Source organism: Apus apus, chromosome 11 (assembly GCF_020740795.1).
Source record: "Apus apus isolate bApuApu2 chromosome 11, bApuApu2.pri.cur, whole genome shotgun sequence".
NCBI lineage: Eukaryota > Metazoa > Chordata > Aves > Apodiformes > Apodidae > Apus > Apus apus.
The window spans coordinates 20,218,197-20,231,821 of NC_067292.1; the positions used below are offsets into that span (position 1 = coordinate 20,218,197).

The 13,625-nt window shown below is 51.0% G+C and overlaps 1 protein-coding gene across 1 annotated transcript; it reads left to right on the forward strand.

Annotated features, from left to right (window-relative positions):
- The first annotated feature begins 1,699 nt into the window (after positions 1-1,699).
- LOC127389384 (dual specificity protein kinase CLK1-like) lies at positions 1,700-13,527 on the forward strand. The gene is made up of 11 exons (XM_051629804.1): positions 1,700-1,799; positions 2,197-2,263; positions 2,396-2,512; positions 2,649-2,815; positions 2,892-2,985; positions 3,069-3,199; positions 3,345-3,427; positions 3,577-3,656; positions 3,920-4,010; positions 4,099-4,304; positions 13,407-13,527. The coding sequence occupies exons 1-11, from the start codon at positions 1,700-1,702 to the stop codon at positions 13,525-13,527; spliced, it is 1,257 nt and encodes a 418-aa protein (XP_051485764.1).
- Positions 13,528-13,625: the final 98 nt, after the last annotated feature.

Genomic DNA, 13,625 nt, shown 5'->3' on the forward strand with positions numbered 1-13,625 from the left:
ATAATTAGAGTTGAGTCAACTCAAGTGGAGTCTAGTAGAGTCAAGCAGAGCAGAGGAGACTCAGGACAACAGCCCATCCTGTTGAACATCCATTGCTTTGTGTCCAAAGCCAATCTCAGTTCCAAATGAAAGGTGGGATTTACCTCTTGTCTGGCAGGAGAGACCTTCACATCCTTGGTCTGCAGAGGGAAGAGTCTATACTCTGAAGGATGGAAGTGGAATGGGAAGTGAGGTGTTAGAGATGAACTAAGGGTGCAGCTCTGCCTAGAGATCACACATGGGTTGGGAGAGACCATGTTTATGGGAACCACTCCTCCTGGGTGTTGGAATGGCACAAGTACAGGATGGGAGAGCTCCTCATGGAGAAGTGGGGAGCCTGATGCTTTGAGGATGGAAAGCCTCCCTAATTCTTATCCAAAACAAAACCAGCTCAGGAGATACAAAGACCAACCTGACTGTCTAGTGGTGACCAAGCTGACTTGAACCACTGAGCTGCCAGAAGAGTCACTGCAGAACCTGGTACAAATTGTTTTTGGGCTTCTTGTGCATATCTGTGTGACTGCACCTGGGAAACTGTGTCCAGGTCTGGAGGCCCCAAGACAGGCTGGGAGAGTTGGGGTGTTGAGCCTGGAGAAGAGAAGGCTCCAGGGAGACCTTAGAGCACCTTCCAGTGCCTGAAGGGGCTCCAGGAAAGCTGGGGAGGGGCTTGGGACAAGGGCAGGGAGGGAGAGGACAAGGGGAGATGGATGAAAACTGGCAGAGGGAGATTGAGGTGAGACACGAGGAGGAAATTCTTTGGTGTGAGGGTGGTGAGAAGCTTCTGCTGGCCTGGAGAAACCTGTGCCTGTGGCCAAGGGGCTTCTTGGTCCCACCATGCCCTGTGCTTGTAGGATCTGCTCCTTGGGCAGAAGAATCAAGGAAAACTCAGAGAGCAGCTTGTGGCAATGAGGCTTTCTTATAAATAGGAGCTCTGCTGGGCACACCCTGGCAGGGCAGTGACAGTGGGAGGGACTGGGTGCCCAGGCTGGTCCGTGCTGGTGGGACACCTGGTCACACAGGGCATGGGCTGGCTCCACCTGTGCTGTGGGTGCCCTCCACCTCGGGACCCGTCGGAGAAGTTCCATGAGTTCCATCTGCTCCCTCCAGATCCAGGAGGACCTGATGGGTGGGTGGGATGGTTGAGGCAGATTCAGACCCTGAAATGGCAGATCCTAACATGGGGCCTGACAGGAGACTTCAGAATCAGATTTGGGGCCTCAAACTAACACTCGGGGCCATGAGAATGAGTCTTAACACCTACAAAGCATAAAGCTTGGAGCTTAGAGATGAAGCTTTGTGCCCTGGGCCCTTAAAGTGGGAAAGGCACTTGAGAGAGGCATCCTGCTCAGCACACAACAAAAAGTCATGGGCACTGAGAACCTAAAGTAAAATGCAGTGAACCAATCTTTGCAAAGAAAAGCAATTGTGCTGCAGTTTGGTGTTGCCTTGCCACTTGGAGGATCTCCCCTGGGAATGTGCCCCGTGCCCTGTTTTTGTCCTGCAACACACACCGTGTGCCCCGTGCATTGGCGGGGAGTGAACCTGAAATGGCTCCTGCCAACCCTTTGTGGCCTGGCCTGTATCTGAATGGCCCAGCATCTCCCTGCCAACTGAGTTTCCTGCTCTGACCTGAATGCCCTGGTGTTTCTTCATTGCCTAGATGATCCTGACAAGCCCTCCAAGGAGCGGATCCAACAGCGTGGAGGAGAACTGCCAGGGTCACCCCATCTGTCAGACAGGAGACATCCTCTGTGCAAGATGTACAGCACAGTAGCATTAACTTTTCAGATAGAATCAGTTGTGCCAGCATAAGATGTGGGTGGGGTTTGCAAGTCTTTTCCTTCTGTCTGGACTTTCTGTCTTTGGGGGTAGAGATCGTTATTCCTTGTCTGTACATTTCTCTTTTCTTTTCCTCCTTTCCCCCCAAAAATACAGTAAATGCAGCTAATGAAGCTACTGGATTGAGTTCCCTGTAAATGTGCCTTGAGGAGAGTTGTCCAGTAACATCTCTCCAACTGGAGATTTTCCATGTAACGAGGCCCAGTTGAGAGGAACCTACTTGTCCTCTTTGTTTGCTGCATTTTTGTGTGTTGGCTTGTTTTCTCAATACCTGAGTAACTATACAAGTTGTGTGACTGACAGTTGTGCTCTTTCTAGATGAAGTCGTTGCTACTTTGGGAGAGGGGACTTTTGGACAGGTTGTGGAGTGCATCGATCACAAGGAGTAAGTCTTTGGAAGTAACCACACACAGTTCTCCTGGCTGATGCTCTCAGAGTGTGGCTCAGGAAGTGCTCAGGATCCTTAGGTAAAAATCTCCTCCATGTTCTAAGCGCAGTTAAAAACCTGTCTTTCCAGGCAGGGCAGGCATGTGGCTGTGAAAATCATCAAGGAGGCTGATGGGAGCTCTGAGGAAGCCTTTGCAGAAGTCCGAGTGCTGCGCTACTTACGTGCCCTGGACCCCAGCAGCACACAGTGAGTGCACAAAGCCTTGTCCTGGCCTCTGGCTTTCAGCTGCCTGGGACACACGGAGCTTTGGGAACACAGCATGGACGTAGCAGAGCGTGACACCACTGCCTGCTGCAATTGCTGCCTTTTGCTGCTTCTGCAGGCACTGTGTCCAGATGCTAGACTGGTTTGAACACCGTGGCCACGTCTGCATCGTGCTGGAGCTGCTGGGGCTCAGCACCTTTGACTTCATGAAGGAGAATGGCTTCCTCCCCTTCAGGCTGGACCACATCAGGCAGATGGCCTATCAGATCTGCCAGGCTGTCAACTGCAAGTATCTTTCTTTTTGGCTTGCTTTGCTAGCTTTTCTTTGTGGTATTTGCTAACAAGCATTGTCCCCTTGCAGTTTTGCACGTCAACAAGTTGACGCACACAGACCTGAAGCCAGAAAACATCTTGCTGGCGTCGTCTGACTCCACGGAGGAGTACAATCCCAGCCTGGGAAGTTGCCGTCCTCTTCCCCACCTGCCCTCAGCCATCCTCTGGCTTCCCTTGGGCACTAGCCTCCCCTTGTTTCCTTGCAGAAGTGTCAAGAGCGCAGACCCAAGCATCCCGACATCAGGGTTGGGGACTTTGGGAGCACCACACGTGACGATGAACATCACAGCACGGTGGTGACCACGAGACCGTTCCGAGCTCCCGAAGTCATCCTAGGTCAGTAGGAGTCTGTTGGGCACAGCTTTGGCCTGAGACTCCTGGTGCCTATTGAGAGGTGCTACAGAAGTGTGGCCCTTCTTGCTGGAGCTCTTGACTCGCTTGCAGCCTGCTATAAACGTGAGCCTTCTGGGTCTTTTCACAGCCCTGGGATGGTCACAGCCCTGCGATGTCTGGAGCATAGGATGTATTCTCCTGGAGTACTACCTGGGATCCCCAATCTTTCCGGTAGGCAACTAGGAGCCAGCCAGCTTGGCAGGAAGGCTGGCCCCATGAACATTTGCAAGTGACAAGCCACACTGAAGGAAGGTCATTGTGTGGTTCTTGATCACTCCTGCTGTGAAGGAACAACAATGTCTGTCTTGATTTCCCTTCAGGTCAATGAAGACAAAGAACACCTGGCAATGATGGAGAGAATCCTGGGGCCTTTGCCAAGTGACATGATAAAGCAAAGCAGGTAATTCCATTTCTCCATACCTGGACGGATAGAGTTCCATTGAAATACCTTCAGATTTGCTTTCATGGAAATTTAAAAAGAAAAAAAAAAAAGGAGAAGTTGAATACGTTCACGTTCATCCTTTGGTCTGTTTCCCAAACTGGCCACTCCTGTGGAACCTTCCCAGCTCATGCCCGAGATGCCGACCAACATGCTGATAAACTGCTTCTAGTGCAGGGACAAAAAGCACCTCTGAGTAACAACCTGTGGTCTGATTGTTTCAGGAAACGCGGATATTTCCATCAGGACCGGGTGGACTTGGACGAGCGAAGCTCTGCTGGGAGATACGTGTCCCGGTGGTGTAAGCCCCTGAAGGTAAGAGGGCTGAGGGGAAAGGCTGCTGGGGAGAGCACCTGGACATGCAATGACACCATTACAAACAGCTGTTCTGTTCTTCATGAAGGCATTCATGACCAACGACGGAGACGACCACGAGAACCTGTTTGATCTGATTGAGAAGATGCTCCGTTACGACCCAGCAGAGCGAATTACTCTGGGAGAAGCCCTGAAACACCCTTTCTTCCTGCCCCTGAGACGGGAGAAAAGGCTGCTGCCTTCTGGAGCTGGGGAGCCTGACCCAGGAGTCCTTCCCCCAAAGAAGCGGAGAAAGTATAGGATGTTTGTTGGATAGAGTTGTTTTGTTCATGTTCCCTTTGGTGTTAGGATGTTTTGGGTAGTGTAGTTTGTTGCAGCTGTTGGAATAAAACTGAAGTGAGAAAAAGACAGTGATGGACTTGGTTGTGTTTCCTCCGTGCGTGAAGGTCTTGGGACAGTGGCACTTTGAAAGGTGCACAGGTGTCCTAGGACTCTGTCCTGCTGCTGAGTGGTCTCCACAGGGAGAATTCCAGTACCTGTAACACACAAGACGTTGCCCTGTCACACTGACCTGAGGCCTGGATCACTGCACACCCCCCAACTCCTCCAGCTGTTCCACTGCTGCGCTGGGACTTGAAACTTGGTAGCTTAGGTAGGAACATTGAAATACTCTCAGCCCCACTCCCGACAGGACTGGCCACACCTCTTGTTTACAGATGGGTAAAATCCCAGACAGACCTTTTCCAGGACGGCCAGACAACAGAAAGAGTCCTCTTCCCAGCCTGGATTTTAGATGGGTCCCTGCCACCCAGACCCCTTCTCAATATACAGAATGAGTCCCGGAGGAAAGTTAAAGCCTTAATCCTGAAGTGTAACTTTCTCGTGTTTTCTGGTTGTGTGTGGGTTTTATTGCTGTTGTTTTTTTTCCCTCTTCCTTTTCAAGTTCATGCAGCCCCATCGCTTTGTTACCTGGTCGGGGAGCACCTGCTCTTTGCTCTTTCCACACGGGGTGCACACAATTTACCAGCTCTTTCAGCACCACATTTCACTCCTCAGTTCCCTGTGTTTTCCACTGACTCAACCACCCTCTCCTTTCTCCCTCCCTGACATCTGCCAGAGCCCACGGCCTCCCTACTGCCCACAAGGAACCATTTCCCAGAAGAATGCCAGAATTGTCAGGGATCATCTAGTGCAGCTGCCCTGCTGAAGCAGGATTGCCGGGAGCACATCCCACAGGGCTGCATCCAGGCAGGCTCTGTCTCCAGAGGAGGACTCCACAAGCTCTGTGGGCGCAGCCTGTTCCTTGCCAGCAGCAGCCACCTTGAAACCCTCTGCCTGCCCACTGCTGATGGGCCTGGGCACCGAGCGGGGAGCTGAGGAGCAGAGCCCAGGGATGAGCCCCTCTGGGCTGTTTGGAGCCTTGAGGAGAGAGGCCCCAGGAGCAGAGCCCGGCCAGCAGGGCCAGAGCCGCGCCGGGGGCTGCTCTGCCGCCTGGGCCCGGGGGCTGCGGCTGCTGCCGGAGAGAAAGGGCTGTGGGAGAAGCTGCAGGCTGCTCAGCTCCCTTTGTGCTGCGCTTTGGCAGCCAGGAGAGGAAAAGCTTCCAGAGGCACAGAGCTGCAAGCCTTGCTTCCAGTGCAGCCGTTCCGGTGGCTCCTGTCAGTGCCCGTTGGGCACAGGAGGCCGAGGGCCGGGTCCTGCCCCTGGCTCACATCAACACCCCGCAACGCTCCAGGCTTGGGGCAGAGCAGCTGCCAAGTGCCCAGGGAAGGACCTGGGGACATCACTGATGGCATTTCCTGACAGCTTGTAAGTCGCAGTGAGCAGAAATATCTTCCTGCACAATGGTCTGGATAGACTTTTCCATGACACTGCTCCAGAAGTCTGGTTAGCAAGAGGGAAGCAGTCATTTGAGTTTTGCTGGAGTCTGGGAAGGACCGTACCTTGTCAGGCAATTGTTCTAATGTGGCTGAGGAGTTTGCAATAACGAGTGGCTATTTCTCATCTTGCCTCCTTGTCAGTGCTACAGCTGATACCCAGGCAGGTCTGCAGGCATTCAAAGAGAAGGTGGAGGGGACACCTCCTCCTGCCTTCCAGTTTCCTTTTGTGCTGAAAAGTGGCATTTGGTCTGGGCATGTTATCTGTGAATCTAACTCCAGGTATTGAAAGAGATGGTAGACACTGATCATAGAATCATAGAATCATAGAATCATAGAATCTTAGGGGTTGGAAAGGACCTTGAAAGATCATCTAGTCCAACCCCCCGTGCCAGAGCAGGGTCACCTAGAGCACATCACACAAGAACGCATCCAGGTGGGTTTTGAATGTCTCCAGTGAAGGAGACTCCACAACCCCCCTGGGCAGCCTGTTCCAGTGCTGTGTCACTCTCACAGTAAAAAATTTTTTCGTATATTCACCTTGAACCTCCTATGCTCCAATTTCCACCCATTACCCCTTGTCCTATCACTGGTCATCACTGAGAAAAGCCTAACTCCATCTCCCTGACACTCACCCCTTACGTATTTGTAAACATTGATGAGGTCACCCCTCAGTCTCCTTTTCTCCAAGCTAAAGAGACCCAGCTCCCTCAGCCTCTCCTCATAAGGGAGATGTTCTACTCCCTTAATCATCTTTGTAGCTCTGCGCTGGACTCTCTCAAGCAGATCCCTGTCCTTCTTGAACTGAGGGGCCCAGAACTGGACACAATACTCCAGATGCGGCCTCACCAATGCAGAATAAAGAGGTAGGAGAACCTCTCTTGACCTACTAACCACACCCTTTCTAATGCACCCCAGGATGCCGTTGGCCTTCTTGGCCACAAGGGCACATTGCTGGCTCATGGTCATCCTCCTGTCTACCAGGATTCCCAGGTCCCTTTCTCCTACACTGCTCTCCAGCAGGTCAGCCCCCAACCTGTACTGGTGCATGGTGTTTTTCTTCCCCAAATGCAGAACTCTACACTTGCCCTTGTTGAACTTCATCATGTTTCTCCCCACCCAACTCTCCAGCCTGTCTAAGTCCCTCTGAATGGCAGCACAGCCTTCTGGTGTGTCAGCCACTCCTCCCAGCTTGGTGTCATCAGCAAACTTGCTGAGGGTACATTCTGTGCCCTCATCCAGGTCGTTGATGAAGATGTTGAACAACACTGGTCCCAGTACCGACCCCTGAGGGACTCCACTGGTCACACACCTCCAACCAGATTCTGCCCCATTGACTACAACTCTCTGACTCCTTCCTTTCAACCAGTTCTTGATCCATCTCACTACCTGATCACCAAACCCATACCTGATCAACTTATCTACAAGGATGCTGTGGGAGACAGTGTCAAATGCCTTACTGAAATCAAGATAAACCACATCTACCGCTCTACCATCATCTATCCACCTAGTAATTTCCTCATAGAAGGCTATGAGGTTAGTCAAACATGATTTACCCTTGATAAAACCATGCTGACTGCTCCTGATGACCCCCATATCCTTGATATGCCTGGAGATAGTGACTAGAACAAGTTGTTCCATCACCTTTCCAGGGATGGAGGTGAGGCTGACGGGTCTATAGTTACCAGGGTCCTCCTTCTTGCCCTTCTTGTAGACTGGAGTGACATTTGCTATCCTCCAGTCCTCAGGCACCTCTCCTGTTACCCATGACTTACCAAAGATGATGGAGAGTGGCCTAGCAATGACCTCCACCAGCTCCCTCAGCACCCTTGGGTGCATTCCATCTGGACCCATCGATTTATGGATGTCCAGATTACGCAACTGATCCCTAACCCAATCCTCATCTACCATGGCAAACTCCTCCTCTATCTTGACTTCTTCTGGGGCTATATGAATCTGGGGCTCATGGGGAAATCCTGCAGGAGTAAAGACAGAGGCAAAGAAGGCGTTCAGCACCTCTGCCTTCTTTATATCCTCTGTCACCAGGGCTCCCACCTCATTCATCAGAGGGCCAATATTGCCTCTAGTGTTAGATTTGTTAGCTATGTATTTGAAAAAGCCCTTTCTATTATCCTTAACCTGACTTGCAAGGTTAAGTTCCAAAGAGGCCTTAGCTTTCCTAATTGCCTCCCTACATCCTCTGACAACAGACCTATATTCCTCCCAAGTGACCAGCCCCTCCTTCCATGATCTGTAGATTTTCCTCTTCCACTTGAGTTTGCCCAGTAGTTCCTTTTTTAACCATGCAGGTCTCCTAGCTCCCTTACTAGATTTCCTAACCCTTGGGATGCTCTGATCCTGTGCTCGCAAGAAGTGGTCCTTGAATGTTGACCAGCTATCTTGAGCCCCTTTACCTTCTAGCACCCTGTCCCATGGGATTTCCCTTAACAGTTGATTAAGGAGGCCAAAGTTTGCCTTGTGGAAGTCCAGGGTTCTGATCCTGCTGGGTATTCTGTTCCTTCCACACAGGATCCTGAACTCCACCATCTCGTGATCACTGCAGCCAAGGCTGCCATTGACCACCACTGCTTCAACAAGGCCCTCCTTGTTAGTTAATACAAGATCCAGGAGCGCTCCTCTTCTAGTTGGCTTGTCCACCATTTGCATTAAGAAGTTGTCATCAATGCACTGGAGGAACCTCCTAGACTGTGAAAGGCTGGCTGTGTGAGTCTTCCAGCAGATATTGGGGTAGTTAAAATCTCCCATGAGGACTAGGGCCTGTAGTTGTGAGGCTGCTTTCAACTGCCTGTAGAAAGCCTCATCAACTTCCTCATCTTGATCTGGAGGTCTGTAGTAGACCCCCACAACTGTATCACCCACACCAGCCTGCCCCTTAATTCTTACCCACAGACTTTCCACTTGCCCCTCATCGGCCCCTGCACAAAACTCAATACCTTCTAGTTGCTCTCTCACATAAAGAGCAACTCCACCACCTCGCTTCCCCACCCTATCTTTCCTAAAAAGCACATAACCATCCATGGCCACATTCCAGTCATGTGAGCTGTCCCACCATGTCTCTGTTATTGCTACCAGATCATAACCCTTAGCCCGTACACAGACCTCTAACTCTTCCTGCTTATTCCCCATACTGCGTGCATTAGCATACAGGCATTTCAGGAAGCAAACAGAGCACTCTGGTGGGACCAAATCCTCCTCAGACCACCTGCCTTCGGGCCCTGGTGTGTTCCTCTTGGGCTTGTCCCTAACCGACTCAGTTTTCTCCCCTTCCCCCATCACGCCTAGTTTAAAGCCCTCTCGATGAGCCCTGCTAAGTCCTGCCCCAAAAGCCTCTTCCCCCTCTGGGACAAGTGCATCCCACCTGCCACCAGCAGGCCAGGTGTCTCATATATCAGCCCATGATCAAAAAAACCAAAACCCTGTCTTTGGCACCAGTCTCTTAGCCATTCGTTGACCTGTAACCTCTTCCTATTTACCTCCCCACCCATTCTTGCAGGAGGAATGGAGGCAAACACTACTTGCGCTCCAGACCCCCTAACTAGCCGTCCCAGGGCCCTGAAGTCTCTCTTCATTGCCCTTACGTTTCGTGTAATGATTTCGTCACTGCCAACCTGAAAAATCAGCAGTGGGTAGTAATCGGAGGACTCTATAAGATTAGGGAGTTTCCTTTTAACATCCCTAATCCGAGCCCCAGGGAGGCAACAGACCTCCCTGTGGGATGGGTCCGGTTGACAGATGGGCCCTTCTGTTCCCCTCAGAAGGGAGTCGCCCACCACAATTACTCCCCTTTCCTTCTTGATTGAAGAAGTCCTAAGGACTCGGGGTGACTGACGAGTCCTAGGTGCTTCATTAGATAAGTCTACTCCTTCAACTTCATTTTCCTGTCTCTGAATTTCTAAGGCCTCATATCTATTGTTCAAGGGCAATTGGGAGGGCGGAAGAGGTTGGGAGGATTTTTTCTTGCCTCTACGAGGTCGGACCTCCTTCCATTCCTTCATATCTCTTAAGTCCTCTGCTTCTGTCTGGTGACAGGAGGGGAGGGGATCCGTCGCTTTCTCAACCTCCTCAACCTCTGATCTCTGGTTACTTCCGGCAGGTCCATTTTTCAAAACAACATTGACTGCTAGGACTTATCTCCTATTTCTCTTGCCCTCTTTTCTCCTTTATTTATCACCTCTAGCTTTTTACAGTTGGTGGGAGGGTAAGACCCTGATGCCGTTTATATGAAAATCCATGGGAATACCCAGAATGCAAGGACTTCATTTTTAACTGGGATGCTTTTCGGGCCCTCTGATGATTCTTCAATGGCCGCTGTGGGGGGAAAGCAATGGTGTGTCACCTGGTTTGCAATACAGCTTATGACAGCTGCTACTGGCCAACTGTGCAGGCAGATTGTTTCACCATAAATGCACAAATAGGTAGTCTTGAGCACTTCACCTTCTAAAGCTGTGGCAGATCTGTTTGTCAAGTAACTGCCTCCTGGTGTATCAACAACTTGGAGATGTTAAAAAGCATTTAGCTATTCCTCAGGCTCTTATCCTCACCTCACAGCTCTCCCCCCCACTGCTAAAATCCCTGGGCTTTCAGCCCAGGAAGAGGGCCTTAGAGTCTCTACCTGAGGGTTTGGACCCTCAGGATGCCTGTCTGGATCCTAAAGGTGCAGATTCAGACCCTGAAATGGCAGATCCTAACATGGGGCCTGACAGGAGACTTCAAAATCACATTTGGGGCCTCAAACTAACACTCTGGGCCATGAGAATGAGTCTTAACACCTACAAAGCATAAAGCTTGGAGCTTAGAGATGAAGCTTTGTGCCCTGGGCCCTTAAAGTGGGAAAGGCACTTGAGAGAGGCATCCTGCTGCCGGCCCTTGCCCAGGCAAGTGCAGCTCCACCATGAACAGCCCGGCTGGCTCAGGCCTTGGCCCATGTTCTTGATGGAAGACTCGGGCTTGGACTAGATGCTCCCTCCCATGGACCCTCATGGTCTCTGCCAAGACCCCATGATTCCAAGCCCACGGCTCTGAGATTATGAGGTGGCAGCCTGGCAGCCTTTGGTGTGTGTGCCTTGCAGAGGCAAGTTTCAGCCAGAGGCTGGATTTGCTCTCCTGAGGTGAGAGGCGGCTGAGCTGCTGGAAGCTCCTGTGGAGAGAGGTGGTGGTTGAAGGGGCTGCAGGAAGGCACGGGGAGGAGAGAGTGGTGGCCGTGGCTTCAGGTGCCCTGTGTGAAGCAGCAGGAGCAGCAGAGGCAGCAAGGGTGAGTTCTGGGGGAGGGCTGGGGCTTTTTTTCGCATCCTGTGGGGATCGAGACTGATCCGTGCGCTTCCTTGAAGAGCTGCGTTTAGGAAGGTTGTTTTACAGGGGGCATTTATGTTCTGCACGGGCTGGAAAACGTGATTAAAAGCTACTGGAAGATGGTAGAAACATAGAAGCATTTTAGTTAGAAAAGACCTTTAAGATCATCAGGTGCAGTCATGAGGACCACCAGGCAGGGAAGCAGAGAGACAAGGAACAGGCTTTATAAGCAAGGGAAAAAAAACCCATGATGACTGAGCAACTCCCCACCAAAAGCAGTCTCCTGGCAGTTGTTCTTAAAGGAGGGTTAGAATTTATCTCTTTGTTTGGTTCAATATGAGGTTCCCCACCTTCCAGAGTTCTTGGCAGCTCTTGGCTATTGGGAAGGGAATGTGAAGGACACGTGTGGCGAGTGGTTTTGTGTTTCCACTCTGCAGGAGGAGCACAGGCAGCACGTGTCCGGGGACTGAGCCACGAGACTCTGTTTCAAGTCTTTGGGCAGAAGCAGGTTATTGGCTTTGCTTCCCCTATGAAAAGTGTTAACTTTGAAAAAAGCTCTTGAATCCAATAGTAAGGTGGAAGAAAGAGCAGAGAAGAAACAAAAATGGGGTAGTAGAGGAAAGAGAGAATCTCCATGAGAGCGTGAATGTGGTGATTTGTGGCTTGGAGGGAACTGTGTCTCTGTGGGATGTCATTCCAAGAGCCAAATCTCTCTGGTCCAGATGCAGCATTCCAGGCCAATGCGTTCTTTTGAATGGGCTCTGGATGAAACTGCGCAGCCCAGCTGGTGCGAGAGCCCTCTGAAGAGGAAGAGGACATTGTCAGGCAGTGCACAGGAGGCCAAGCGCTGCAGACTTGGTGGTTCTGACCTGCCTGGCAGGTAAATCCTTTTTCACTTCTGACAGCAGCAAGTGCATAGCATCATGGCATCCCAGCACTGTTCTGGCTGGACAAGAGACTTTCTTGTTCTCGTTTGGTCATCTGACAGTGCAGTTGTGTTTGAGTTGGAGATCTTTCACGAGAGACCTCTGACAGCTCAAAACAAAAGGCTGTCTTGATAGTGGAACTGGAATGATTGGACTGAGGTTGATGTGATGCTTTTCTTGCAGTGCCTCTTCAGAAACCCAGAACCATCAGGGATGGGCTGCTGGGCCTCACAGCAGCAACTCATCAGCTCCGAGTGGGGTGGGTAATTCCAAAAGGAAAGACAAGACTCAGCACACAACAAAAAGTCATGGGCACTGAGATCCTAAAGTAAAATGCAGTGAACCAATCTTTGCAAAGAAAAGCAATTGTGTTGCAGTTTGGTGTTGCCTTGCCACTTGGAGGATCTCCCCTGGGAATGTGCCCCGTGCCCTGTTTTTGTCCTGCAACACACACCGTGTGCCCCGTGCATTGGCGGGGAGTGAACCTGAAATGGCTCCTGCCAACCCTTTGTGGCCTGGCCTGTATCTGAATGGCCCAGCATCTCCCTGCCAACTGAATTTCCTGCTCTGACCTGAATGCCCTGGTGTTTCTTCATTGCCTAGATGATCCTGACAAGCCCTCCAAGGAGCGGATCCAACAGCGTGGAGGAGAACTGCCAGGGTCACCCCATCTGTCAGACAGGAGACATCCTCTGTGCAAGATGTACAGCATAGTAGCATTAACTTTTCAGATAGAATCAGTTGTGCCAGCATAAGATGTGGGTGGGGTTTGCAAGTCTTTTCCTTCTGTCTTTGGGGGTAGAGATCGTTATTCCTTTTCTGTACACTTCTCTTTTCTTTTCCTCCTTTCCCCCCAAAAATACAGTACATGCAGCTAATGAAGCTACTGGATTGAGTTCCCTGTAAATGTGCCTTGAGGAGAGTTGTCCAGTAACATCTCTCCAACTGGAGATTTTCCATGTAACGAGGCCCAGTTGAGAGGAACCTACTTGTGCTGTTTGTTTGCTGCATTTTTGTGTGTTGGCTTGTTTTCTCAATACCTGAGTAACTATACAAGTTGTGTGACTGACAGTTGTGTTCTTTCTAGATGAAGTCGTTGCTACTTTGGGTGAGGGGACTTTTGGACAGGTTGTGGAGTGCATCGATCACAAGGAGTAAGTCTTTGGAAGTAACCACACACAGTTCTCCTGGCTGATGCTCTCAGAGTGTGGCTCAGGAAGTGCTCAGGATCCTTAGGTAAAAATCTCCTCCATGTTCTAAGCGCAGTTAAAAACCTGTCTTTCCAGGAAGGGCAGGCATGTGGCTGTGAAAATCATCAAGGAGGCTGATGGGAGCTCTGAGGAAGCCTTTGCAGAAGTCCGGGTGCTGCGCTACTTACGTGCCCTGGACCCCAGCAGCACACAGTGAGTGCACAAAGCCTTGTCCTGGCCTCTGGCTTTCAGCTGCCTGGGACACACGGAGCTTTGGGAACACAGCATGGACGTAGCAGAGCGTGACACCACTGC

What these genes read in the sequence shown, in the direction of transcription:
- LOC127389384 (XM_051629804.1), top strand. Translation starts at nt 1,700, where the DNA reads ATGATCCTGACAAGCCCTCCAAGGAGCGGATCCAACAGCGTGGAGGAG. An exon ending in GAGTGCATCGATCACAAGGA is followed by an intron (nt 2,264 to 2,395) that starts GTAAGTCTTTGG and finishes CTGTCTTTCCAG; the next exon opens with GCAGGGCAGGCATGTGGCTG. An exon ending in GATCTGCCAGGCTGTCAACT is followed by an intron (nt 2,816 to 2,891) that starts GCAAGTATCTTT and finishes GTCCCCTTGCAG; the next exon opens with TTTTGCACGTCAACAAGTTG.